Here is a 25,921-nt window from a genome sequence, read left to right as displayed (position 1 = left end):
AACCTTTTTTAACTGTTAGAGAGACTTCTGCCTTCCCCAGACACAGGCATGTTCATCATTCATTTACATTAATGAATTCCTGGAACTCTTACATCTCATTTAACCCTTGAAACTTAGGGCCAGACTTTGACCCAAACATAAACCTAATTCCAACTTTAACCCTGAGATCAAATCTTAACTCTCAGACTGATCTTTGAAGGAGCGAGAGAAAAGGCAGTGTTTTAGCTTTCAGAGACTTTGGTCACTCTGACTATAACTGGGCAAGATTTAATTTAGTTTCATTTATTGTCCTCACTTTCAGTAGCCTCCATGATGCCACTCCGTGGTTTTGGACTGTTCATTTCAAAGCTTTAATATTTGTGTTTTAGTCATCACCATGGTCTTTGTTGGAGCCTGAAGCTCCAAATTTGCCTTCATCTGAACAACTGTGTCTCAAAATAGCCCAATAACTCACTCAGTGATGTTTAAAAAAAAATCATCAGCACTGTTTTTATGAAGTGGGAAACTATCCAAAGTCTGTTTAAAAAAAAAAATGTAACAGGCTGTGAACATGCTTTTTAAATTCGGTAACATTTGTCACCAGCCTTGTGCAGGGACACCTCCAGCAAATTTTGGGGGTGGCCGGAGCCCCTCTGGCCCCACCTTGGTGGCAGCCCTGGCCTCGTGTCTGCTAGGAACAGCAGTTTTTAAGGCTTCAGTATATTCTCCTTTCAGTGATGTCACAATAATCATGAAAGACGGCAAACTTTAATTGCTGACAGACGGCCATGTAGTCTGTTATGTCTCTTCAACAAGAATTTTATTTATTATCATGTAATTTGACCTGCATGCGTGCTTATCAAACTAAAAGAGCTGTACTGTCAGATCCCTTTATAAACAACAATAGACTCCCTGGAGCTGGAGCTACGAGTTTTGTTTCGCCAAAGGGAGTCTATCGTTGTTTATAAAGGGATCTGTCAGTACAGCTCTTTTAGTTTTTCAGCTTCAGTCGTACAGTAAGTGGACTTTTTGCCACTAAGCACTTCCACAGTTTAAGTATATAGATTAGAAGAAGGCCTGTCCCCTGGTAAATCCTGGTTTTGAAGCTTTTGTTGTGTTTCCCCTTCTGATTACGGGGAAAACAGAGTGGATGTAGCTGGAGGGAGGAGAAGTTTCCTCTCTTTAATCAGCAGTTTAAAGATTGTTTTTAGGAAAAGTCCCTTTGTTAGAGAGTCCGTCCTTCCTCTTCAGTTATTCTTCAACAGAACTTTTTTTAATCTGAGTGGTAAAGCACGGAAAACTATCAGCCTTCGCCAGTCGCCTTTATGGACTGAGCAGGGATGTCAAAATTTCTGTTAAATTCATCATAAGTAAGTAAAATACTTCTTTTATCCTAATTTTTTTTCTTTTTGCCTTTTTCAAATCATTATTCTTAGTGATTTCACAAGAGATGTGATCATTTGTATGACAGGATATAGAGAATCCAATTTTTAAGTGCTTGACCCATAATAGAGAGCAGAAATCTTTCTTTTTTGTTTGTTTGTCATTGTTTAACTTTGATGATTAGCAAGGATCCTGCTGGTGCTTAAAATTTATTTCTAAGCACTGAATTTGTTCTGTTAAAATAAGGCCTGAATTAATATTAAATGTTTTAACTCAATCTTTCAAACATTTCAAAAATATTAAGTTGTATCTCTAACTCAGAGGAATTTATCTTTCTTTTCCTTCAAGTTGAGTTGTTGTTTAATTTGTTCATAATTTTTCATTCTGAGTGGCAAAAAAAAAGGTTTGTTATTGTTTTTAAAGTCTTAAATTAAATTGCCTTAAGCTGCAGAAACCCTGCGATGGTCTAAAACACTAAAGCACTTGCTAAAACAGTTCTTTAAACGCTGGGTAGCGTCCATGCAAATAGTTTTTAATGGATCGCCATTAAAACTATTTGCATGTACGCTACCCAGCGTTTAAAGCAACATGTTTAAAAAAGTTGGTTTCCAGGCTTTTTTAGGGTGAACATTAGATCACAGACTATGAAGGACTAACATCAGGATGAGGAGTTGGGCAGCAGAAGTAAATTCAGTATGTATGCCTGGCTTTTGGGTATTTCTACAAAGAGAAACAGTACTGAAGCATTGTGTGGAGTGCTGTTATCGGAGCATGAATCAGACCGTGGTTTAATGTGCTGCTGCTGTTTGTTCATGGTGGAGGGCCGTGGTTGGAATTCCACTCAGTCGTATCAGCAGAGTTTGATGGCTCTGATGTTTGTTGAAATTTGTTTTACGTCACTGTTGCTGGGAAACTTCCTTTAAAGTCCAAAAATATCTCAACACTGAAAAGTTTTATGGGTTAAAAGGTGATATTTTGACCAGGTTGTAAAACCATGGTCTCTCTGTAATCTGACCACAGTGTATCACCAGTGGTATAGTTACAAATCACTTTTATAAGATTATAGTGCAGTGGCGAGTTTTGAATATGTTTAAGAACAAAATCAACTCAGTGTATAAATAAAAGGTCAGGATTTCTGTTAACTAGGTGCTTTCTTGGAAGATAGCAGGCGACTTTTCACCTCAGGAAACAATGAGCTGTCGCCTGTCACACCCAATCAATTGCAGCAGATGGCTTTTTAATATTGTAGGGTCTTTACCATACAATATAATGTAATAAGAATGTGGAAATCAGGTCTTTATGGTCAAATAGCTGCTAAGAATCCACGACTAAGTGAAAGCAACAAGCAGAAGAGATTTGTTTGGGCCAAGAAAGAAAAGGAATGGACATTAGACCAGTGGAAATCTGTGCTTTGGTCTGATGAGTCCAAATTTGAGATTTTAGGTTCCACCCACCGTCTCTTTGTTGGACTCAAAAAAGGTGAATGGTGTCTACATGCACGGTGGGAACCATGCATGTAGACACCATATTTCTGTCAACATTTCCTAACAATCCTCTTAAGGCTGCACTCATCGGTGCTTCCTGTGCCCCTTTTCCTGCCACAATTTAAATTTTTATATTTAAATCTCCATTAATTATGCTCCAGTACAGCGCTCTGTGAACAGCCAGCCTTTTCAGCAGTGGCTTAGTCTCCTTGTGGAGGGTGATCATCGCTTAATGCAGGTTCGCTTAACATTTAAAGGACTCTGCAGACCCAACTAACCCAGTGCTTGATTTCTGTTCTTACTACCAGTAAAACAGCCTTAACTTTGATGGTTATTTAGTAACAGTACCTCGTTAAGTTGTAAAGGATGTGGCTAAGAGTGTGTGTGTGTGTGTGTGTGGTGTGTGTGTGTGTGGTGTGTGTGTGTGTGTGTGTGTGTGTGTGTGTGTGTGTGTGTAGTGTGTGTGTGTTTTTAAAGTGACTGCAAGTGCATCATGCGGTCACTTGACTCATTATCTATCAAGCCTGTGGTAATTTGAGGGAAGCCATTCCCTCCACTTTTCATTAAGCCACAAAGGCTGAGAGACTTTTTTGTTAACAAATGTAAACATTGTCATCTCTTGCTTCCAGAAATCTTCATCCTCTTCATCATGTCTAAAATCCTTCCACACAACATTCTTCCCATGTGAAATCTAACTTGTTATCAAAGGCAAAAAGCTTCACAGTCACAGATCACCCCACCACCCTCATCTCCACCACCTCCACAATACTAACACCACTGCCGACCCAGCTGTTGCCTTCATCAATGGCCTGCTTCGACCGGATACCCTGTGAGTAATGAATTATTTCCCAAGTAGCCAAAGGATAACTAGAGTTAAATATGTGTTTTGATCTTGTCAGGTGAGCAAATAAGTTAGATACAAATGCTAGTGATCTTCCCCTGCTGCCGATGAAAGACACAATGATGAGAAGGGTCTCAATAATAGCTTCTTTCCCCTTCTCCCCAACCAGTCAAAACAGATGGCTGCCCCTCCCTGAGCCTGGTTCTGCTGTATGCTGTGTCTTGTAATATAAGATGCCTGGGTTTAGCTGTTTATTTGGAACGTGTCTTGAAATTTCACTAAAACTTAGATGCTGTAATTTCTACTGCCTAAATGACCACAACACAAAACAAGAGCAGCGCACAAACGTATTGTTGCACGTATTTTTTTATGATAGCACAAAGTTATTACATGTATACGATGCTCTGCAAAGTTTTGCATAGGCTCAGTGCACAACCAAGCTAGTCTCTTATGTCATCGTTGTTGATGTCCTCAATCTGAACCCTCTGCAATCTGAATATGTCATTTTTCTGTTTAATTGGTCTCTGAAGACTCGGGTAATATCAGGAGGCCAAGAAAATGAATATTTGGAAATGCATCAAAACCTATTCTTATTTTCAAAACATCCGTTTAGCCATTCTCCAAAATCTAGAGTCAAAGTTATCACTAATGATGACTTTGATCTCAGAGGCTTAAGTTAGTCACAACAACAAAAGTGTTTCATCTGCATAGAGTTGTACGATTTAGAGACGTAGCTGCTTCCAGAGTGTTTATTCTCCAGTCTTAAATTATTCTCTTTAAACTACATTCTTAACATACTCAGTCAATTAATATTATGTCCAAGAAATTATTTATATTTATCTTATGATGAATTATGTTTTTGTCCATCTTTAGCACTGGGACATCAAAGGATTTAAACCACTGGTACTATTTGTCACTGCAAATACAAAGAAATAATTTTAATGTGAACTGAATGTGTAATCAGTTTACCATTATTTCTAACTCTACCATAAAGCTCATATGTTCAACTTTTAATCAAAGGAACAAATATTTTCATAGATTTTCAATGAGAATAATAAATGGACATTTTGTTTTACAGAATCAGTCTTTGTTGGTGAGATTAATGTGGACTCGTCTTATCTCCACAGTGCCTCGATGGGCGATCTACACCATCTTTGCAGCTGGCGGTCTGCTGATTCTGCTCTGCTGCCTGTGTGTCTGCATCAAGTGCTGCTGCAAAGGAAAGAAGAAAAAGAAGAAGAACGAGCAGATCGATCTGAAGGCGGTGAATGGAAAAACAACCACAGCCCTGGTGAGTGGCAGAGGCCAGAGTATCTGATATAAATTTGACTGATACACAACACAAAAAACATAATGTATTCTATTGTTTTTTATTTCACTGAACTGATTATAACTACACACTACAGGACTACACATAAAAGATGGAAATAACCATTGGAATGTCTCACGTGTTACTTTTCAGCATTGCTAAGGTATTCCTGGGCTTTGCCAACCCTCAAGAATTCCTGTGAAAGACCCTTGGTTAATGACAGGCTCCCTATAAACTGGACAGATATTAGTTGCTGAACAGTTTAGTTACTTTTTGGGTCAAGAAACAACTGGTCAGAACCTTTGACTCGATTTTACTTTTGATAGGTTTGAAAGCGCTCAGTGAAATAACTTTTTGGTAACTGCGAGGGTCGATGCCACGGACTCGTCTGTGGAGAATTTACTTTACAGCTGTGCATGTGCCACAGGAATGACTACTCGTTGTTGGGTCTCCAGTTGTCCATGTCCACAACAAACTACAATCAAGGTGTTAGGAACTGGCACGCACAACCTGTATTTTTACGTCACTGGGAACATGCGGTTGGCACTTTAGAGAAACCGTTGAGTCAACATGAGACTATGTTAAATAAGACCTGACACTAACAATTAATGCCATAAACTCATCAGGAAAATGTTCACTTAAGTTATTGATCAAGTAGAGCAGTAGAGTAATTTTAGCATAGTTCCAGTGACCCCTGCTGTCCTTTAGATGTAATGCACACTAGGACACCACATGACTTTATTTTTCAGACTCAAAGAACAGACTTGATGTTCTCTGTTGTGTCGTACTCTGGATTTATTTGGTTCTGGGTGTGACATAATTTTTTTTTTTTTAATGAAAAGTATACAACAGTTTTAGTTTAAAAGTTTAACATGGCTTTACCCCCTGAAAAGGCTTGGACAGCTAATGTGCTTCCTGTGCTCGTCTGACAGGTTCAGCCAGATGTGGCAGATGTTGATTATGGCTCAACCAAAAAGCAGAGAGGAAAGCTGCTCTACTCTCTGGGAATATGATGGGCCTCTGTCTGAGGTGATTAAATGAATGTCTAATTGTTTACCTTTCATGCAGCGTTGCACTTCTATAATGTTGCATTCTTATTTTAAACATTTGAATGTGTGAAATTTGTTCAGCTCCTCTTTAGTTTTCAGCTGTGGTATGAGTCAATATCCATCTGTTTCCTGTCGACCTTTACAGCTCAAACTGGGGATCAAACAAGCCAGCAGCCTGATGGCCATGGACCTCGGAGGAACCTCAGACCCATATGTCAGAGTCTACATCCTCCCCGAAAAGAGCAAAACCTATGAAACCAAAGTGTTCAGGAGCACGCTGAACCCTGTCTTCAACGAGCAGTTCACCTTCCAGGTAGGACCTGGTGACTTGCCCTGTTTAGTTGCATTTGCTTAAAAAACAGTTATAATTAAAAATTGTTGTGTATGTGGTGAATTATTGAAGTTGAACGTCAATGCTGCAAATCCTCAAAAAAGAAAGAGCTTCCAACCTTAGTTATATGCCCCCAGCTACCAAAGTCTACCCTCATGAAGTCGACAGCTGTGATGAAAGTGTTTGACTTTAACCGGTTTTCCAAACATGAAATCATCGGCGAGATCCGGGTGCAGCTCTGCAATGTTGATTGGAATCACATCATCGAGGAGTGGCAGGAGCTGGAAGCACCCGCCAAATTTGAGGTTTGCTTTCACACATTTCCTTATTCTTCATGGTCCAAGTGGTGGCATCTAGGAAGGATTTAATCAATTTTTGTCGAATGTATTTCCATATTCTTTAAGGATTCAGTTTCCTAATCCAAACCTCTTGTGTCATTCAAAAAGAAAAAGCAGTCATGTTGCTTCCTGGGACCAATAGTTGGATTAATGGCAGGATTAACAGTTTTTCAAGCTTGGTTTGTTTACTCTTCTCTTCATACTGTCAAAATCTAATCTGTTTTTTTAAACTATACCCCAATACATCTTTCTTGAGACACTAGCCTGTAGCGGAATCACTGACGCATCCTGAAACTAATTTCATTCAACTCAAAAATCTCAAAACAACCGATTTACACTTCCTGAAGGATCTGTCCCGGACCTCTCCTATTAATAATCTACTTCCTCTTGGTCTCTTCTCTTTTGTAAATTTGATATTAATTTCAATTTTTATGCTGATGACACTCAGCTTTACCTGTGCACCAAACCTCCCACCCACCTCTCTCTTTCGTTGCCTCAAGGAAATCAAATCCTGGGTCTCCAGGAACTTTATCAGATTGAATAGTGTTAAAACTGAGGTCCCCCTCATTGGCACCAAATCCAGGTTATAAAAGGTTCTCCTTTCTCGGTTCCCCCCTCCTCTCAGGTTAGAGTCATCAGATGCTTTCTCCTACCAGACATCTCCTGCCTGACTCTCTCCACTTTCAAATCCCAACACATTTCTTTAAAGTGACTTACTCTTTCTGACCATCTTCCACCTGTCACATGCATCCTCTGTTCTTAATGATTTTGATATACTGCATATTTGTTTAATTCACTTTGACATTTTTCTTGGCTTTTTAAATTTTTTAAAACTCTTCTAACCTTGAATATTTTGAAAGGCACTTAAGATAAAACGTATTATTCTTATTTTTATACTTGTTAGTAACATTATAGGTTTTGCAGGTTATCCAAGAGGAATGTGAATATTATTTAAATCATTTTGTACTGTCACTAGCACAAGGCTCTCATAATGGGTAGATGGTCACTTTCTCCTTCAGCTTCCTCCTTTTATTTGCATTTTTATTCATTTCAGTTTACTGAAATATATCAGAGCTGATTCAGTTGTAAGAACTACAGATTTCTGTATGACGTTTGTGCTACAGGAAGAAAATCTAGGAGAGATCTGCTTCTCCCTGCGCTATGTTCCCTCTGCCAGCAAGCTGACTGTGGTAATCCTGGAGGCCAAAAACCTGAAGAGCATGGATGTTGGAGGATCCTCAGGTCAGACTGAGACAGGATCTTAATCAAAAATGTAACTTTTCAAAAACGCTCCAGCGTGCTAATTTACAGCAAATCCAAGAACACATTTGCTCTCCATTAAACCAACGGGTGATCCACTGGAGGTGTAACAGAAGACAACACTGCCTCACAGTGGTTGACAGCAGTAACTACAGAAACAGTGAAGATGGGAGAAGTTTAGTCATTTCCATCTTCATATTGTGGGAGCTGTACTCGACTACAGCAGCTTCGTTTATCTTACACTGGGGTCTAATGCATCTTATCATAATATTTTTAGCTCCTCCCCCTTTAAACAAACTGTCTTCTTAAACAGGTTTGAGCAGTAATGCTTAAGTACTGACCATGTTTAATTTAAACATCTAGCTGTATATTTATTTAAAGAAAGCCATAACGGATTATCTTAACTAAAAGGATGATTATCTAAAATTTCTTTATTGATGCAATTCAGACATGATTACATCAATACTTGATTCCTGCTTACCTTATTATTTTACTCCATTAATTCTTCTCAGGTATTTTATGGAGGTATCATGCATCTGCATGAAGAAATACAGTTTATAGATGCTCCGAGTGACTTTCCTCCATGCTGTGTTCGTAGATCCTTATGTGAAAATGCAGCTAGCTCTGGACAAAAGGAAGTGGAAGAAAAAGAAGACGTCTATCAAAAAGAAGACGCTGAACCCTTATTTCAACGAATCGTTCGTCTTTGATGTGTCACTGGATCAAATCCAGGTGAGTGTCACGACATCCTGGCTGAAGCAGATCTTTAACAATATTTGAGACGATCCAAACAATAGACTGGTCATCGATATTAATTTCACATAAACACAAAACATTTTAACAGTAATTCTGAAGACCTTTTGTGATGATGGTTTAGAATATAAAGAATATATATCAGCAGAGATCCTGGACTGAACTAACTTGAGAATGTTTTCCTCTTTCCTGACATTTATACTTCTGCACTGGCTGACGCATACACTGTGTCAATAAAAATAAAATTCAACCTGCTATTTTTCCAGTCCTGGTCTAAGTGGTTACATAATACATGCCGCATTGTTGAGAAGGGAAACAGACTCCTGCCACTTTCACATGTTTGATAATTACCCTTTTACTGTTGTTCTGAGTGGCTGTGATTTTCTGATGAACATGGCGCACACACTTTTGTAAACGTCACGCACTGAAGGCTTTAAGGTTTTCTACCTCTGGTGTAGGGATTCAGCTCCTTTCTCAAAGAAGAGCCTAATGCAGCCTAACAAATAAAGGGATGATCCTCAGCTGTATGCAGTGAGGGAGGCAGCTTTTTAGTTTAACACTGTTATAAGACTGACACTTATTATAAGCACACAGTCACACTTGAGGTATCACATCAAACTAAAAAAAATGGATTGGTGCATCCCTGTGGAAAAATTTACTTCACTTCTGTTCAGTTTATTTATACAGCACCAAATCCCAACAACAGTCGCCTCAGCGCTATATATGTTGTAAAGTAGACCCTACAATAATACATAAGAGAAAAAAAACCCCAATCCCGTGACCCTCTGAGCAAGCACTTTGGCGACAGCGGGAAGGAAAAACTCCCTTTTAACAGGAAGAAACCTCCGGCAGAACCAGGCTCAGGGAGGGGCGGGGCCATCTGCTGTGATTGGTTGGAGGGGAGAAAGACAGCATAAAAGACATGCTGAGCCAGAGGTTAATAATAACTATTGATTACATGCAGAGAGGTGTATAAATACCAAGTAGGTGAAGAAGAAACACTCAGTGCATCATGGGAATCCCCCAGCAGTCTACACCTATTGCAGCATAACTAAGGGAGGATTCAGGGTCACCTGGTCCAGCCCTAACTATATGCTTTAGCAAAAAGGAAAGTTTGAAGCCTAATCTTAAAAGTAGAGATAGTGTCTGTCTCCCATATTAAAAACTACCACTTTAATGCTGCGCTGATAGTGAGGCGACTTTAAATCTGAATCTCTTTCCTCAGAGGGTGAATCTGGTGGTCTCGGTGTGGGACCATGACGCCGTGACCAGGAATGATCCGATAGGGAAGATCTACCTGGGCTGTGATGCCACGGGGAACCAACTAAGGCACTGGGCCGACATGTTGTCCAACCCGCGACGGCCGGTGGCTCAGTGGCACAGCCTGCTGTCGGCCGAGCAAGTCAACTCCACTCTAACCCTGAAAAAGAAAATCCCCATCCCCAGCAAGATGAAGGAAAGCGCTCAGCAGTGGTACCCTAAATGAAACCATTTAAAAAAAGAGAGATTCAAATATTTTTGATAACCATTTCTCCCTTTGTTCTTCTGATATGGAAATAATTGAATAAGATTACTTTGTATTATACTGTATATTAAGATTTGTAATTATTATTTTTTGGTATCAAATCAAAACATGCTAAAATATATTTTCTAACATTTATTTTTGCTTTATAAACACAGTTTAGCCTCTGTAAGATAGCTGTACTGAGTAATACAGTTAGGTCCATAGCTTCAGTACACACTTTCCCTCAGTACAACAACAACATGGTGGATTTTAAATCAAACAGTCAATATGTTCACTCATTATTCCAAGACAAATGAAGTGGATAAAAGAGTTGATTCCAAGTCTTGAACTTCTGAATGAGCCTCATTCAGTAAATGTTTTTACCCTGCGAAAGACACGAGCTCGCACGTGAAACTTCTGCCAGATTCATGACGAGTGGGCACCGGCATCGTTTGTGCTGGCTGTCTGCAATCTGCATACCATCACACTTATTTCTCTATATAAGGAAACAAGTTTATCTCAAAGTGAAACGGGGAGTGATGCTGCTGTAAAAGAGGGAAGAGGAGGAAAGCAGGAGAAAGGCTGACATAAAAAAGTCATTTTTTAAATAAGATATACGATTATTACTACTAGTAGCAGAATTGCAATTCTTAGTACTAATCAGTATAAAGGTGTGTTTTTCTTGTGTTTTGTAATATAACCAGAGCTTCATCATTTGTTCATGCATGCAGTCTGGAGCAGTACTATATTTCTTCATACCGTATGAACAAAGGTACAAAAATGTCAACAGCTCAACAGCACTGTGAACACCATGCAAGACAACTGATGGTTGTGGAATTCTTTCTATGGTTAAAAACAACAGCTTACCAAGCCAGGACCACTCTTAAGGAGGCAGGAGTATCTCTGTCAAGGTCTACAAACCAAAGATGTCTTACTGAATGGAAATACAGAAAGTTTAGGACACGCTGCAAAGCACTGGGTGGCACTCAAGGCTATACTCTGTGATCAGACTCTGACAAAATGCTACAAAACCGATCGGACTACATTTTACAGTGCAGATGGATGATGACCCAAGGCTGACTGCAAAAGAAGCGACCCACGAGTTTGTCAAAGCAAAGAAATGGGGATATTCTTCAATTCGCTAAGTCAGTTACCCGAGCTCAATTCAGCAGAGCAGCTTGGGTGTAATTCCTAAACACTTAATGCAATATTTTTGTTAAAGCCGTTGGATTAAAGCTGAACTTCTCCACTTCAACCACATCTTCACTGTTTGATTTCAAATCCCCTGTAGGCAAAGGCAAAATTGCAGTTGTTGTGCCGGTTTCTAAATACTAATGGACCTGGAAATGCATATCATTATTTCTTATGTAAACACACTGAAAGTGAAATGTATTTTAGTCTACAAAACACAAACAACTCTATATGTTTTTATTAAGAAAAGATCTTGTTAACTTTCTATACAGTTGGAATATGATCTAAAAGCTAGAAACAATCGTTTATGGACAAACAAGTCTGAGACTCTCACTCGTTTCCCCTGACAGACGACGACTCAAACAAAAACTCTCAATCAAGCCGAGTTCAGCAGGTGCCTTCTCCTGCTGGCTCAGGCCTCCAGAGACCGTCCTCATTAAATGCTCTGTGAATGCACAGCTCAGTGCATTCACAAAACGGGAGATTTTCACTCTGTCAGCATCTGATGTTAAAACATCAACTACGATGAGCCTCTGTTGACTTGAAACTTTGATTTCATAAGCAAAAATGACCCTACCTCTAATAAAGTCTGAAAACATAGGAAGATACTGGCTTTGAGTGATATAGACGCTTCTGCTACAGTTTGTTTGTTGGATATTTAATGTTTCTCCAGGATCAGCTGAAGCGATATGGCTTCATGATGTAAGACGATGGGTCTAAAATGGATTCAGGCTGCTCTGTGGTTCAAGACAAAAAAGACGCCATCATCTCGCAGCGTTTCAAACCTTAACTACAATCGATGGAGTTTAGCTTATTGCTTACAATGCTGAATACAAATAATTATTTTAAGAGGATTTCTTTTTTCAGAACTTTCAAGGGAACTTCAGAAAACGTTCCCTGAAAGTTATTTCGGGAAACCTTCAGAGCACCTTCAGTGGACCTTTCTGAAGGTTATTCTGCAAAGCTCCCAAGACCTTACGAGGACCCTAATCTCAACAGTCCCTTTTAAAGGTGCACTATGGCGCAGAGCACCTGGAGGACCTTCTGTGGAACTTCTACAACCCTTTAATCCCAATAGAAGCTTTGTTATGTTGTCACATCGTCAAAGGACCTGCCTTAATGTTCTCCGGTTGTGTGAAAAGCCCAGAGGGCCTTCAGAGAACTCAGTAGTATTTTTTTGGAGAACTTCAGGAAGCAAGAGCTTGTAGGTTCACAGGGCAAAGGAAGAAAGATCCTTATCAGAGTGGGAACGAGCTCAAGAAAGTCACCCCAGATTGACTGATTAATTTCTTTCGTTCATCCATCCATCCCCCTACAATCGCCACTTACTTTCTCCTTGGCTCTTGTCATAATTACCACAGCCGCTAGAGTGTACCATCACAATAAGCTTCAATAACAAATGATCTACGGGCTTGTATTTTACTGGTCAACATTATATTGCTGCTCCTGATTTACAGGAGGCCAGTGAAGGCTCAACAGACCTGATAGGGACGAGCCAAGCTTGGAAGCTCTCTTTGAAATGTAAATGTCCCACCCACTTAAGGACACACAAGATCTTCTCTCCACTTTCTGTCACCTGCAGATGACACTGAGATGACAATGGAAGGACACATTTGTAGTCTGAGCATTAGTGATTTTATTCTGTCTCATTAAAAATAAACGTTAATGAATAACGAGAACATCAGTTGAAGGAATACAAGTCGGAAAAAAATATTGCCGCACATTTTTTAACTAACCTGTCATTACTAGTGCAATTTTCTGTTAGGGCATCAGCAGCAACAGAGCCAGCTGATGAAGCTGATTAGGATTGGCCTGGGTCTGGGGTCTCTGGAGCCCCTACAGGTGTTTCCTGGGCAAAGATTGTTGCTGAACATACTGGACAACACCTCACATCCCCTAAAGGACCTACCGGTCAAACAGCAAAGTGTGTTCAGCAGCAGCCTCCTTCAACTCTGCTGCAATTACAACAAAAATCTTACTCACTCCACCTAAAATGGGGGATTTGTGTCTTCTCCGAGCAGCGATCTTTGACTTGTTAGACGGATTTGCAAACCTTTACACCAGGGGTCCCCAATCCCGGTCAACGAGGGCCGGTGTCCCTGCAGGTTTTAGATTTCATCCTGGGTCAACACACCTGAATCACATGATTAGCTCATTACCAGGCCTTTGGAGAACTTCAAGACACGTTGAGCAGGTCATTTATCCATTTAAATCAGCTGTGATGGATCAAGGACACATCTAAATCCTGCAGGACACCGGCCCTCCTGGACTGGGACTGGGGACCCCTGCTTTACACTAAGCCACTAATGCAAAAACTCCCTCTCTATACCTTAATGTAACATCATGCAGTATTTTGTCATTTATTCCTTTTTAATTACAGTGGCTTCTGTGTATTTACTTTCCTTGCTTTATCTCCATCAAGCCAGTTGTTGTGTTTGTACTTGGTGTGAATTTGCTCTCTGTTTCACTTTCTCTCACCTGGTTGAGCAGGTGACCCATGTGCTGAAGTACAGAAGGCTAGATACCTGGGTTTGAGTGTCTGCCGGGCTGCTTCCTCTGTGTCATTCTCCTGCACTGTCTCACTACACTTTCCTATCCAATAAAGGTAATAAATAAATGAAGTTAAACAAACAAAAATTCTGATCCACAGGAGTCAAAATGGGACAGCTTTTATATTTTACCTCCTTAACAAAGGCCTTAAATATGAAAATGATCCATTAAAGGGTTCCTAATCTGCTTCAGACTCACCTATAACGTAACAATTAAACTAATGTAGCTCTCAGAATTTTGCTAAGGGGCCTCGAGTCAAAAACAATCTTCTTTTTCTTATTTTGTGTCAATATTCTGTTCCAGTGGTGGACATTCGTGCTTATTATAATCACTAACTGGTGATGAATCCCATCCCTTTTCAGTAATAATTAAAATGTACCCAAAATACCACACTTTAATTATTATTTTGAATAACAATTCATTCTATAATAAAAAAATATCAGTGTTATCTGCGTTTGAAGTCGATGAATTGTTAATAAAAGGTGCAAAAGTAAACTGGAGAATAAACTGGGGTCACCTGTTTGCGAGAAATTCAGTGTCTCCTGATCAGCTTAAACCAGCCATGGCCTTCATTGTCCGGCTTATCTCCTGTGAATTTACCCTCCTGCTTATTGACAAAGGCGGCTGGATACACTCACACTTCATTATGGAGAGCAGTGACATCAGCAGATCGGTGGGTTACCAGGTTACCTGAAGAGAAGCCCAGACCATTCAATTAAAGCATACGAAGAAGAAGAACAGGATCAACTCTGCTTTCAGACGAAACTGCTTCAGTCATTGAGTCTGAGAAACAGCTGCAGCCTGCGTCTCTCTCTCTCTCACACACACGGTGAGTAGATCCCATAAACTTATGCTACAGACTTCACTTTAGACGTCATCTGACCATTTCTGCCATAAATGTGAATTTATATTTATTTAGTGAAATATTTGGAACTTTAAACGAATGTTTCCATCTTTAATCCTTAATTCTTCTGTAAGGTTTTGTCTTTGTTTAACTAGACACAACCACAAAATATACTCTGGATTCCATAAAAAATAGAACGGAAATAGTCAAATAGATCTTAAGGAAAGCTATGGTACAATGGGCTACTGGTAGATTAAGCACCTAACAAAGACTAGTTCACTGGTAACCTGTTCAGGGTTAACGACATTTACAACTAAGCCTTTAAACAAAATATCTGCGCGTTTCATTGAAATAGTACGCATGGAAGAACAAAATAGTTACAATGGATCACTCAACAGCAAGAACAATATTAAAAAAAATGATTTACTTAATTATATATGCTATGAGACAGACAACGGTGACAAAGACGGCTCAACTAGTTTATTTTCAGTGATAAATGATCATACAAAGAGCGAGGAAAATTAGCGGTTCAAAAACCAGTAGACGGGATGAAAGTGTGTAATACAAGCGCAGATCTCCCTGAAAACAGCAAGTCCTTTCAGGTGTGTTTTTGATACAAGGGATAACTCTTCTATTAGGAACTGCTATTAGAAACCATTCCACCGAAATCTAAGTGTAACAGCTGACCTGTGTGACGTGCAGAACAACTGTAAATAATATTTCGCATAATATTGTAAATAAGTGTGTTGATGAAAGGAATGTTACTGTGCCACACGCGTAAATGCGCGCATCGCTCTTTTTACGTATCGGTTTCCAGCAGTCGCATTTCTGAGAGTCTAACGTGTTAGTGCGTTTTGACAGACATTTCACTTTGGTTCAAAACAGATTCAATATGATGAGTCCATCAGCGCGTGCGCATTGCTGAGAAAATATTCCAGCTCAGTTCTGCTCTGTTTCGGTGAGTTTTATTACTACAGATGCAGAATTATGCTCAGCTCCGAAGACTCAGTGTGAGGGCCGAGTGAAGAGCTGCAGGACAAAGCCAAAGCAGAATCAGACATGCTTTTGTGACATGCGGCAGACCCCAGTGAATCAGAATTGCGTGAATTATTTAAATATGTCTCCCAAGATTTTGTGAAAAATACCCATAAGCACGCCTTTCGGTAGCAAAACTACAGAAGAGGATGAGGGCCGCCGGGGGGGGAAGATATACTGAAGTGAAGTAAGATGTGCATTTTGAAGTCAGCTCAAGTGAGGATTTTGGCAGTTCTCCCGCTCATGTTTTCCATTAAGGTTATTTTTTAGAAAGTGAATTGGAAAAGATTATGAGGTTACTTTGGGTTTTTTGTTGTTGCTTTTCCCACTGCCCTGGGACTCACTGGAGTCACAAGTTAATGAAAGCCTACAAGATTTGCGTTCTTTAGTCCCCGGGTTTTGTCTTGCAGGGAATTTCTATTGCGTATAATTACTTGCTGTTAATCTAGTTTTGCAAATACACCGTATAATTTACTCAGATAATACGTATTCGTATTTGTTTAAAGGTTAAACGTTGTCATTAAGCGGGGTAAATCCTGTAAGGCCAATCCCAGGACAACAATTCCCATGGACTGGAGCCGGCGCGCTCACGGTGCTGATGCTGCTGCTGGTGGTTAGCCAGGCAGCTAATCACTGAAGCTCCGGATAAATGGTCACATTTACGGCGTTTAACATCCACGTTAACCCGCGTTGTGTGGCGGCAGATGGACGCATAATATCGTGTGCATGTTCTTGTTGTCGTTTCGTGTAATGGAGCTGTGCCACCCGTGTACGAGCCGTGAGCAACGGATACTTGTGCAGTCTACGGTTAGCTCGCTAACGCTCCGGGGATTTTTAAGGTTTACTGTGGTTAATGGCTCTAGTCGTCAAGCTGTCGTGAGCGAGCCCTGGTTTGCTGCAGCTTCGCTTCCCCACTAGGATTACCTGACGGTCAGAGCCTCCACCAGCTCCACGATATGACTCACACACAGTGAGCCGACCAGCTGGCTGGATGGCTAGCTCTTTCGTTAGCTGCTAACCTAGGCGGTGATGCTAGCAGCCGTTCGGGTGTCGGTACCGCCAACTATCCGAAGCCATGTCTGCCCGATGTAGCTGATGTGTTGCTCGGCTTGCCAAAAGATGAAGGGCCGGGGTTATGATGCGCCTCTCCCTGCAGGAGGCGGAACATGGATGCAGAGGAAGAGCGGAGTGCACACAAAGTTTTGGATCCAATGGTGCCCTGCAGGCAGAACGGAAGGATCGGTAAGACTGGTGCCGCTGTCCTTTTTTAATATCTCCTCTGTGTTTTGTTAAGTTCTGTGTAAGGTGACCTCTCTGTCTGTGCGCAGGTACTTTGAGAACTCTCCACCGCCTGCTGAAAACCCAGAACACACTACAGATTCAGTCCATCACCCGCTCAGAATGTGCTGGTAGGTCAAATCCTGCATGGGCAGAAGTTCCCTTATTCACAAGGTGTCATTAACGGTACTTCCAGGTCATTAAAAACCAGCTGATTAAGATTTAGTTGATTAGCAGATTTTAAAAGGAGGGAGCAGCAAATCCCAGCCTTCTTTTTCCTGATTTCAAACTTGTGGACAAACAGAAGGAACGAGTCCTAGGCTTGAATAACGTTCCACATTTTTTCTGATGGATGTAAGTAAGATGCAAACCTGTAAAAGTTGTGCAGAATCTCATGGTCTGCAGCTGGGGTGGCAAAGTCAATTTATATGCAGCATAAGTCCAGTTTGAGCTCAGACGGGCTTTATAGTTATTTTTTTTTTTTTTAAATATATAAAGTTCTAATATTTATCTTTTAAACATAAACGGTGAAAGTCAAAGTATTTATCTGTTCTAAAGAAATTGAAGTATGTACTAAACCCAAAAATCCAGCTATGAACCCGGTTTCCCTCCTTCATTGTCCAACTGTCCTGTTGACCTCCTGTGCGCTTGGCAGTAACATCTTTGCTGGCAGTGATGTCCACTCTCCCCACACAGAGTGACAGAAGAACACGCCCGGGAGAATACATGTGCATTAGCACAGATAGAATAGTATCTTTGCAAACAGTGAAGTTCCAATTTAAAACTGAAACTATTACAGATAGAAACACCTTCCTTCTGTTGTCTCTCGGTTTTAGGCAGGAAACTGCAAAGAGGTAGATTAAATTAAATATGAATCTAATAATATAATTGATTTCAAATCTTCAGTTCACAAACTGTCTGTGTAAAACTAGTATGAACTACAGCGTAGTTTTGGAGAAGTGTTTCATCCTTCATTCCTCAACTTGACTCTAAACCTTTGGAGTGTTTGCAGATTTGGGGAAAATGGTACCGTAACACTAGGGCTGCACAATTAATCGTTAGAAAATCACGATCTCAATTCATACTTATGTGCGATCTCATTTCCAAGTGACAATGATTTTTAAAAAAAAAAAAAAAAGTAAAAGATGACGATTGTACTGCATTTTGATCCTGGACATAAGCTGCATGAAAACAAGCGCTCACTCTTCCTGCTCAACAAATGACAAGGGCGGAGCCTTATACCATGATACAGAAGTCAGCTGGCAGGGAAAAAAAACAACGGAGAGCACCTGAGAGATGAGGAAGCTGTAAAGGCCAAGAAAGTGACAGGAGAAAATCCGTCCCGGTCATTTGGTCAACCACCCAAACATCAATAACGGGAACCTTATACAGCGCTTCCCTATACCCGTCGAACTCCCGCAGGCACAAAGAAATTACGGAGGCTATCACTTATCACCTGACCAAAGATATCGCTCCCATCAACACTGTGCAAAACGAGGGATTTAGGAAAATGATCAACACCCTAGACAAACGCTACACAGTGCCGTCTTGCAACTATTTTTCTATTGTTGCACTACCTGCTCTATACACGCAGCGTCGAGCAACGGTGGAGACGGAATTACAAGCAGTACAACATTTTGCGGCAACAACAAAATGTGAGACATTTATTGTTTTTGTGTTCAGTCTCAACTGTTACGAAGTTGATGTGCAGTTAATAAGTGCAATAAATATTTATATTGGAAAAGAAAATCGTGAGAGAATCGTGATCTCAGTTCTAAGCAAAAAAATCGTGATTCTCATTTTATGCAAAATCGTGCAGCCCTACGTAACACACAATTTTAAACTGTTGTCTGTGAATGAGAATTCTTTTCATGTCGTCTCCACAAATACCGGAGAGGAGAAGTTCTGTTGTTTGCCTTTTGATCTCACATGCGGCCTCCTGGGTGTTTCAGGTTCCTGTCCGAATCTAATGATGAGTAGGAGCGAGCATGCCGATGCAAGGCCCGTGCCCGTGGCCCTCACCCCCCAGCTCCCTGCCAGAGCCCACCGGCCTCTCTGTGTGTCGGTGTCCTCCGACAGCAGTGGACGCTTCAAGGCTCTGGAGACGCAGGAGTGGAAGAACAACCTCAAAGCTCAGGTACACAAACATCTGCTGCTATGTCCTCAGCAGGAGTTGAGGTACATCTGGATCCTGAAACATCTTCATATTAAAAAAAACGGCGTTTCTAAAAGAATGAGTGTGTAACTGTGGACTAGTGTTCACATACAAAAATAGGCACATCTATGCTTTTATTTCTATAACTAAATATCATTAATCAATTAAAGAACAACAAGAAAATAATGAAAAGAAGTAGGAACATTTTGGAAATCTTGCTGAAAATATTTGAATAAACTGAAAGTAGAACAGATGCGTCTGAGTGATGGATGTTGTCTTAATAAATCAATCTGAAAGCAGTGTAGGTCACAGAAGATGCTGACTACAGGTTCCTCTTTTTCTTGCAGAAAGGGTTCTTAAAGCTTGCGGCTGTATTTCTACTTCAGTAGATCCAAGTGAAACTCCATGTGGAGTTTAACTCCTCGCAGCGTGGAAGGGTGTAGAGAAAGGATTTCAAATGGGTCCATATCATATGTTGGAAGCACTGAGGAATCTGTGTTTCCTGGCTTTTTTATGAAGGGGGGAGCAGGCACTGCTATGGACTTCTCAGGTCTGGTTGGTGTGACAAACTGCTGTGAGAGTTGTTATCCATGTTTCATTTGTGTCTGTGTTGCAGATGGAGAAGGCTCACAGTGCAGGAGCAGCCAGCAGCACGGGTTCTCTGGAACGAGCGTCCCTGTTCTGCGCCTCTGCTTCTACCACAGTGTCCAGCTCCGGCCTATCCAGCCCTGTGGAGATACTCAACAAGAGCAAGTCCTCCAGCCGCTTCTCTCTCTTCTCGCCGCCCTGGAACAGCAGCTCAGAGTCCGACTCCAACCCGCCGTCCCGCTCCGGCTCTAAGAAGCTCCGCAACTACAGCCGGAGAGCCGCCACGGGGCCGGCCGGAGCGAGGGGCCCTGATACGCCAGAGCCCAAACCCAGTGGTCCCGAACACTTCCAATACTCGGAGCCCGTCATCTCCAAGGTGACCGATTACATCTATGTCGGCAACCTAAACGCAGCGTACAATGGCCGTACGCTGTGCCGCAACAACATCGATAGCATCATCGACATGAGCAGTGCTCCAGGAGAATCGGCCCCCTCCCTTAGCCTCATACCCTGCACCTGCTCTCGTGGCGCCCGCCACAGCTGGTCCCGCCTCAAAGTGGACATCGGAGATGTGCCGGACGCTCTGGGCGATGGCCCGTCGCTGAAGCAGCGCTGTTTCGAGGACATCAACGAGTGCATCAACGCCTCCACGGAGAAGCGGAAGCGCGTCCTGGTCCACTGTCGGGACGGCTACTCTCTGGCGCCCACATGCATCATCCAGTACCTGATGGTGAAGCAGAACATGAGGCTGATCGCTGCCTATGAGCTGCTGAGGGCCAAGTACCCGGTCAACATCAGAGAGTGCCACCAAAACGTCCTTGTGAGCCTGGAGAGGGCGCTGCGGCCCGGCGGAAACATTGACCCTGAGTGCTTCAAACAGGCCATCTCACGCAAAGTGGCGTGGACCTGATTTTGTTTCCCATCATGCTCAGCTGCTGCTCGACGCCCTCTCTGCTCCTCCCACAGTATTGGATCCTTTCATACAGACAACCAAGGGCAGCTGTAGACTGATCACATGGATATTATTGTCCCCACTTGTGGTTGTGAGAATTTGATGTATTTCCTCTTCAGACCTGTAAATGTGACCTGGCCGTGATTTCCTCCTTCATACTCGCCAAATAGGAGACGCAATAGACTTTGCTGTAGTGTGCAAAGCTTTTCGGTATAACAGTGTGATAGTGTTGGCTGTATAGTTGATATAGTCCTGCTTCAGTTCTGTGCCACACCGTCGTGTTGCTGTTCTATATCAGGGGAATTTCTTACCGGGTGATCTCAGGAGATTATTGATGTCATACTAGAACCGTGTCAGTGGTCGTTAGATTATCCTGCAGCTTCGTTCACACGTGGAATCAAAAATGCAGCTCGGAGAGTTGGGAAGAGTTCCGCAACAGGTCCAAAAGGGTTATAAAGCCGTTGCACGTTCACGTTATGCATCCAGCTGGCACCACGGCCACTGTAGGAGCTCTTCCACTTCCTGTTAATTCCATTGCACCGATGTTTGCTGCAGATCAGACGAGAGCGCATAAGAGTTAATGGAACCAAAAGGCTAAAATGGTTATGTCCCCACAAGAGCCCACATTTGATTTTAACTTTGAAAAATGGTGAACTGATAATGATAAAGTCTCTGAACTTGAATAAAACGCGTTTATGTCTTTTAAGAAGCCGATCTGGTCCATAAAATAGATTGGTCCTGATTGGTCAGATAAGGATGTCTGATAGGATAGCACCCATTTCTAAACAATAACTTGATAGTTTAACCCCCAAACAGGCTCTTCCATGTTTGTATAAGTAGCAGCCGTGCTGTGACGTCTCTAATACTCACAGAAATGCCTTTTTAAACTCAAATATATAGTATGTGTGTTCTTTATTTTTCTTAAAATCAAGATTAACATTTCCCGATGAAAAATACTTATTCAGCAAAATTGATCTTGGAGGGCTGCATCATTTTGGGCTATTGCCCAGGTTCAGTAAGACGAGCACCAGAGCGTGGTACAACTCGTAACTGTAGCTCAGTGCAACTAAAAGCAAGGACGCACTTGCTGGATGAGCAAAGTTGAACTACAAAAATCAAACCAATTGCAGATTGAGTCGGGTTATCGCAAATATGTTTGCCCAATTGCTCAGCCTAGAGTTTGCCTTTTATGGACGACTCAATAAAGCAAAGTATGCCTGGATGCACAAAAACACTGCATGTTGAAAACGACCTTTCAGGTGTAACCTAGTCGTGTAAATCCAGTGTGACATCTCAGATGTGTTTCAGGTGGCGGTAATTCCACTGGTGAGACATGCAAGCCTGTAAAGGATGATTTTCTTTCTCGCTTTAAGATGTGAAATAACTGTAGAAGCAAGCGACCACGTGGAACGTCTTACAACATAGACTCTGTTACCAGCCTGAATATTGGGCGAGGGCTGTAATGTATCTGTTTAGTGCCCTTTTTACACGACTCATTTTACATAAAGACAGCCCAAAAGGTTTAGTAGAACTAATAGAAAAAAGACAGCAATGTCCTGATAAAATAACTGTTGCTGTGTGTAAATGAGGTCACCTGTGATTCAGTACTCTCCCACTATTAGTTTCTCAGCGAGTTAACCCAGCGCAGCGTTACTTTGCGTTGTCTATATGCACATTAGAAAACCTAAAGATGCAACAAACTGGAATTGCACCAGTAGGGGTTGAAAATTCCTTCAGCTGTGCTTGGAATGGTCATGGCTTTCAAATATTTGAATGCTTATTAAATTCTAAGTGTATCTGTTATCTTCAAATACATATTTTCCCCTATTTTTGTTTTTTTCTAGTGAGCTACTGTAACATGTTACTACTATGTGCAGATGGCTGTAAGACGTAGTTGGTGGTCACCATTAAACAACTAAATAGACTAAAGGTCGGCCAGAGCTCATCTTGTTGTGTAGGAAAGGTCGGACCGTTCAGCAGAAGCTGCTCACGAGTCTTCTGTTAATTATTTTAGCTCATTGACTTTAATTATGCACTGCATAGAAACGTGTATGTATATCAGTGGATTTATACTTCTGCTCTCCATGTATGTAGTTTCTGCAAACCCTCTACTGTAACACATTGAATTGATGCAGTGAAGTGGAAGACAGCGATTCAGCTCTATGCGACTGGTATAGAATTGTTTTACTAAGTAAGTCCACTGCAAAGTCCACCAGGTAGAGCTAACATGTCGCAAGCTAGCCACAACTGCACGCAGTCGTTTGAGAAATCATCACTCTTTGCTTAGAAATGTCCACCCTAGTTTTTACCCAGAGAACCTCTTCACAAATTTACTGTCTAAGTTTTAATGTGAGCTGCAGACTTGGGCTGATGCTGGAGATCCATTTAAGAAAACGTTTTAGTGCCAACTGTAACCTGCCATCAGGTTCATGTAGACTTTTGGGCAAAGTGAGGAGGCATTGCTTGTTTGGAGATCTATAGCTGATAAAGTCTTAGTTTGGAGTGTCATAGTAGATGAAATATGGACTTGGGTTGAAACCCAAACAAACCGTCTGTACTCCAGCCAATGGAGGACATGCATGCTTTTTGTTATCTTTAGATCTACAGCCGCTTCCTGGATTATGTTGCAGTTTCATCTTCTGTCTTAAAAGGGAACTTTTGCACATGGACACTTTGTGTTGCTTCTGACCTTTTTGTGCCGTTATCTATCTTTTGTGTGCTTATTTTTTATTTATTTTTTTCCCCGCTGAGGTCATACTCGACAGGATGAACGGTCCCTCTTGTCCTCTGTGAGGAAGACTTGAGCCTCGTTTTTAGTGACAGTTCGCTGAAATGTCTTTAGGAGCGTGGCTCTGTGAATTTGAACTTTGGTGTGCGGTGAAGTTGAGTGACATGCATCTCTTATCAGTATTAGTGCACCATCATTGCTGAACTGCGATTCGGGGTTTACTTTTTTGCTCCACTGCTTACAGAACTGTCTAAAAAGAAGAGTATTAAAGTTTCCCTGTGAATGTTTAAAGACACTTAACATGACTGAGTTTCACAATGAGGAAAAATGAGACCATGTTCATTAAAAGTAACCAGATGAAGGTGTTAACAGTAGTCAGGGCTTTGAAGTCATGAGTCTTTCAGCTGTCAAATTCTTCTTAACCTACAAATATTTTGTTAAATGTCAGAAAATGGTGAAAATGACCTTTTCAGAGGTACTGTTTTGTCTTTAAAGGTACCCTTTTTATTTACCCTTTGCAAATGTCACCACCAGGGAGCAGCTTTTTAACAGCAGGTGTATTAAAACATGTTCAGATGTGTGCTGCTGTTCGTTAAACTTCCAACGTTTCTCTCAGCCCCGTTTCCTCTAGACGATTTGCATTTTACCAGGTTAGCTGTGGGAATCTGCTCTTGGGTAACTCGCTGTGCCATCCTGTGGTACTACACGAAACAACGGCATAGGCCTGTTTTAACATCAGTTGATGTCGCTTCAACACAGTACACAGATATGTTTGACAAATTCAAAGCAGTTGCTTCTTTACATTCTGTGGGTGTAGTTGGTTTTTAAGTAAATATATAAGCAGCCTTAATGCCTCAGCTGTGAAAGGCTGATGGTGTATTGTCATCACACCAAATTTCTGAAGTCAAGTTTTAAAGCTGTATCTAATAAAAAATCTTGTATAAGTTTGAATCACAGTGACCTTGACCTGAAGGTCAGAGGTCAGCTTTTCTGAAAATCATCTGGGAATTTGAAGTTTATACAATAGACACATCTACTAAGAGGCTAAAAGGATAGCACTGGCAATTGCCCTTTTTTGCGTGTGTTAAATTAATGAATTTAGAAGTACCTTTAAACACAAAAAACATTTGCACCAGGAAAGCATCACCATTTCTTGCTGTAATTACTTTAGTTATATCTTTAATGCTTACGCAGGCGTGTATATCAAAAATAGTAAGTATTGTGGAGGACCAGAACTGCCAAAATTAAAAATGAAATAATGACTCAGTAAAGTGTTAAAAATATTAAAATCAAATGTAGGCTTCATTTCATAAACTGTGACATTAATTTGTATCTTTGTTTCCTAAACTTACCGTTTTTCGATTTTCCTTTTCATTCAATTTTAAGTTTAATTTGGGGGTTTTCAGGCCTTTGATTAGACAGTGCAGTACAGAGGAAAGAAGGATGAGAGGAAGCGACACATCAAATGACCTGGGACATACCACTGAAATGAACAAAACAAAATCAAAAAAACATAAGGAATTTTAAATTAATTGTAAAGGAAATAAAAAAAAAAGTCATTTTTTAAATTAGTGTGCATTTTGATATTTTAGGTGTAATAACATAGATGTATATATGAGGTCTTTTATTTTTGATTAATTTGGTCTTCCATACATGCATCTGCTTGTAGTAATCATCTGTGAACTGTAGGAGGTAGAGCCAGGTGGAAGGACTCTTAAGGAGCCATACTGTTTGGATGTCAGTGAGTGAGCAGACGGTAACAAAGGTTGAACACTAGTGGGGATGTATTTACCACCTGCTCTCATCAATCAGCACTATCCTGCCCTCTCATTGGTAGGCGGCGCACTTGCTTGCCTCAAAGTTGAGGAAAGTGCTGAACCTCCCACTTCTCACCCCGAGCGGTTATTTTGCCAGTCATTGCTTGAAAAAGTTGAATGTCATTGAGTCTTGATGGTCTTTGGTCGCCACATCACTGCTAGCCTCTTCCTTTTTAGCCAATTTATTGAACCCTTGTACAAAAATATATATATTGTTAGGACAGAGTGTTAGCCATACAGAAATTAGCTCATTGCCAAATTCTCACTTAAATGGAAGTGTAACATCGGATGGTCCATGTATTTTCGTAAGGGGGAAATGGACCAGTGTCCTTTGCAAAAAGTGTGAGAATTACTGGTTTCAATGTTGAAACCACTGCTGTGGGTATCATGTGAACTACCGCAAGAAATTCACCAATGACTTCCATATTTAGCTCAGATTCTATCTGAAGTCTGTCAAAATGTGGGCTGGTTGTTAAATGGCATCAAGGCAGAACTGGTACTCCATCACTGCTGACTGGGTTTTATTTTGCTTGTAGTTTCATTTTTATTTTC

General features: G+C 41.0%; 1 protein-coding gene, 1 long non-coding RNA gene and 1 pseudogene across 3 annotated transcripts; 2 read left to right on the top strand and 1 right to left on the bottom strand.

The window, feature by feature from the left end:
• Window positions 1–693: 693 nt before the first annotated feature.
• Window positions 694–11,957, top strand: LOC120743337 (annotated as a pseudogene).
• Window positions 6,156–8,575, bottom strand: LOC120743338. Its single transcript, XR_005698159.1, has 2 exons — window positions 8,456–8,575; window positions 6,156–6,729 (listed from the first exon to the last, which is right to left on the bottom strand). It is a non-coding gene; the product is annotated as an uncharacterized LOC120743338 (long non-coding RNA).
• A 2,744-nt stretch (window positions 11,958–14,701) lies between the features above and the next one.
• On the top strand, window positions 14,702–25,108 carry LOC120743335 (dual specificity protein phosphatase MPK-4-like). Of its 2 annotated transcripts, XM_040046943.1 has the most exons (5): window positions 14,702–14,801; window positions 17,008–17,093; window positions 17,180–17,260; window positions 19,082–19,266; window positions 19,901–25,108. In XM_040046943.1, exons 2-5 carry the CDS (start codon window positions 17,018–17,020, stop codon window positions 20,780–20,782), a joined length of 1,224 nt encoding a protein of 407 aa, XP_039902877.1. In that variant the 5' UTR covers window positions 14,702–14,801; window positions 17,008–17,017; the 3' UTR covers window positions 20,783–25,108. The 2 variants fall into 2 exon arrangements, with proteins under 2 accessions (XP_039902877.1, XP_039902878.1); XM_040046944.1 differs by lacking the exons at window positions 14,702–14,801; window positions 17,008–17,093; window positions 17,180–17,260 and adding an exon at window positions 17,379–17,483.
• Window positions 25,109–25,921: the final 813 nt, after the last annotated feature.

Source organism: Simochromis diagramma, unplaced genomic scaffold (assembly GCF_900408965.1).
Source record: "Simochromis diagramma unplaced genomic scaffold, fSimDia1.1 OVJJ01000106.1, whole genome shotgun sequence".
Classification (NCBI taxonomy): domain Eukaryota; kingdom Metazoa; phylum Chordata; class Actinopteri; order Cichliformes; family Cichlidae; genus Simochromis; species Simochromis diagramma.
Note: the sequence above shows the minus strand (reverse complement) of the source record. Positions and strands in the feature narration are given on the sequence as shown.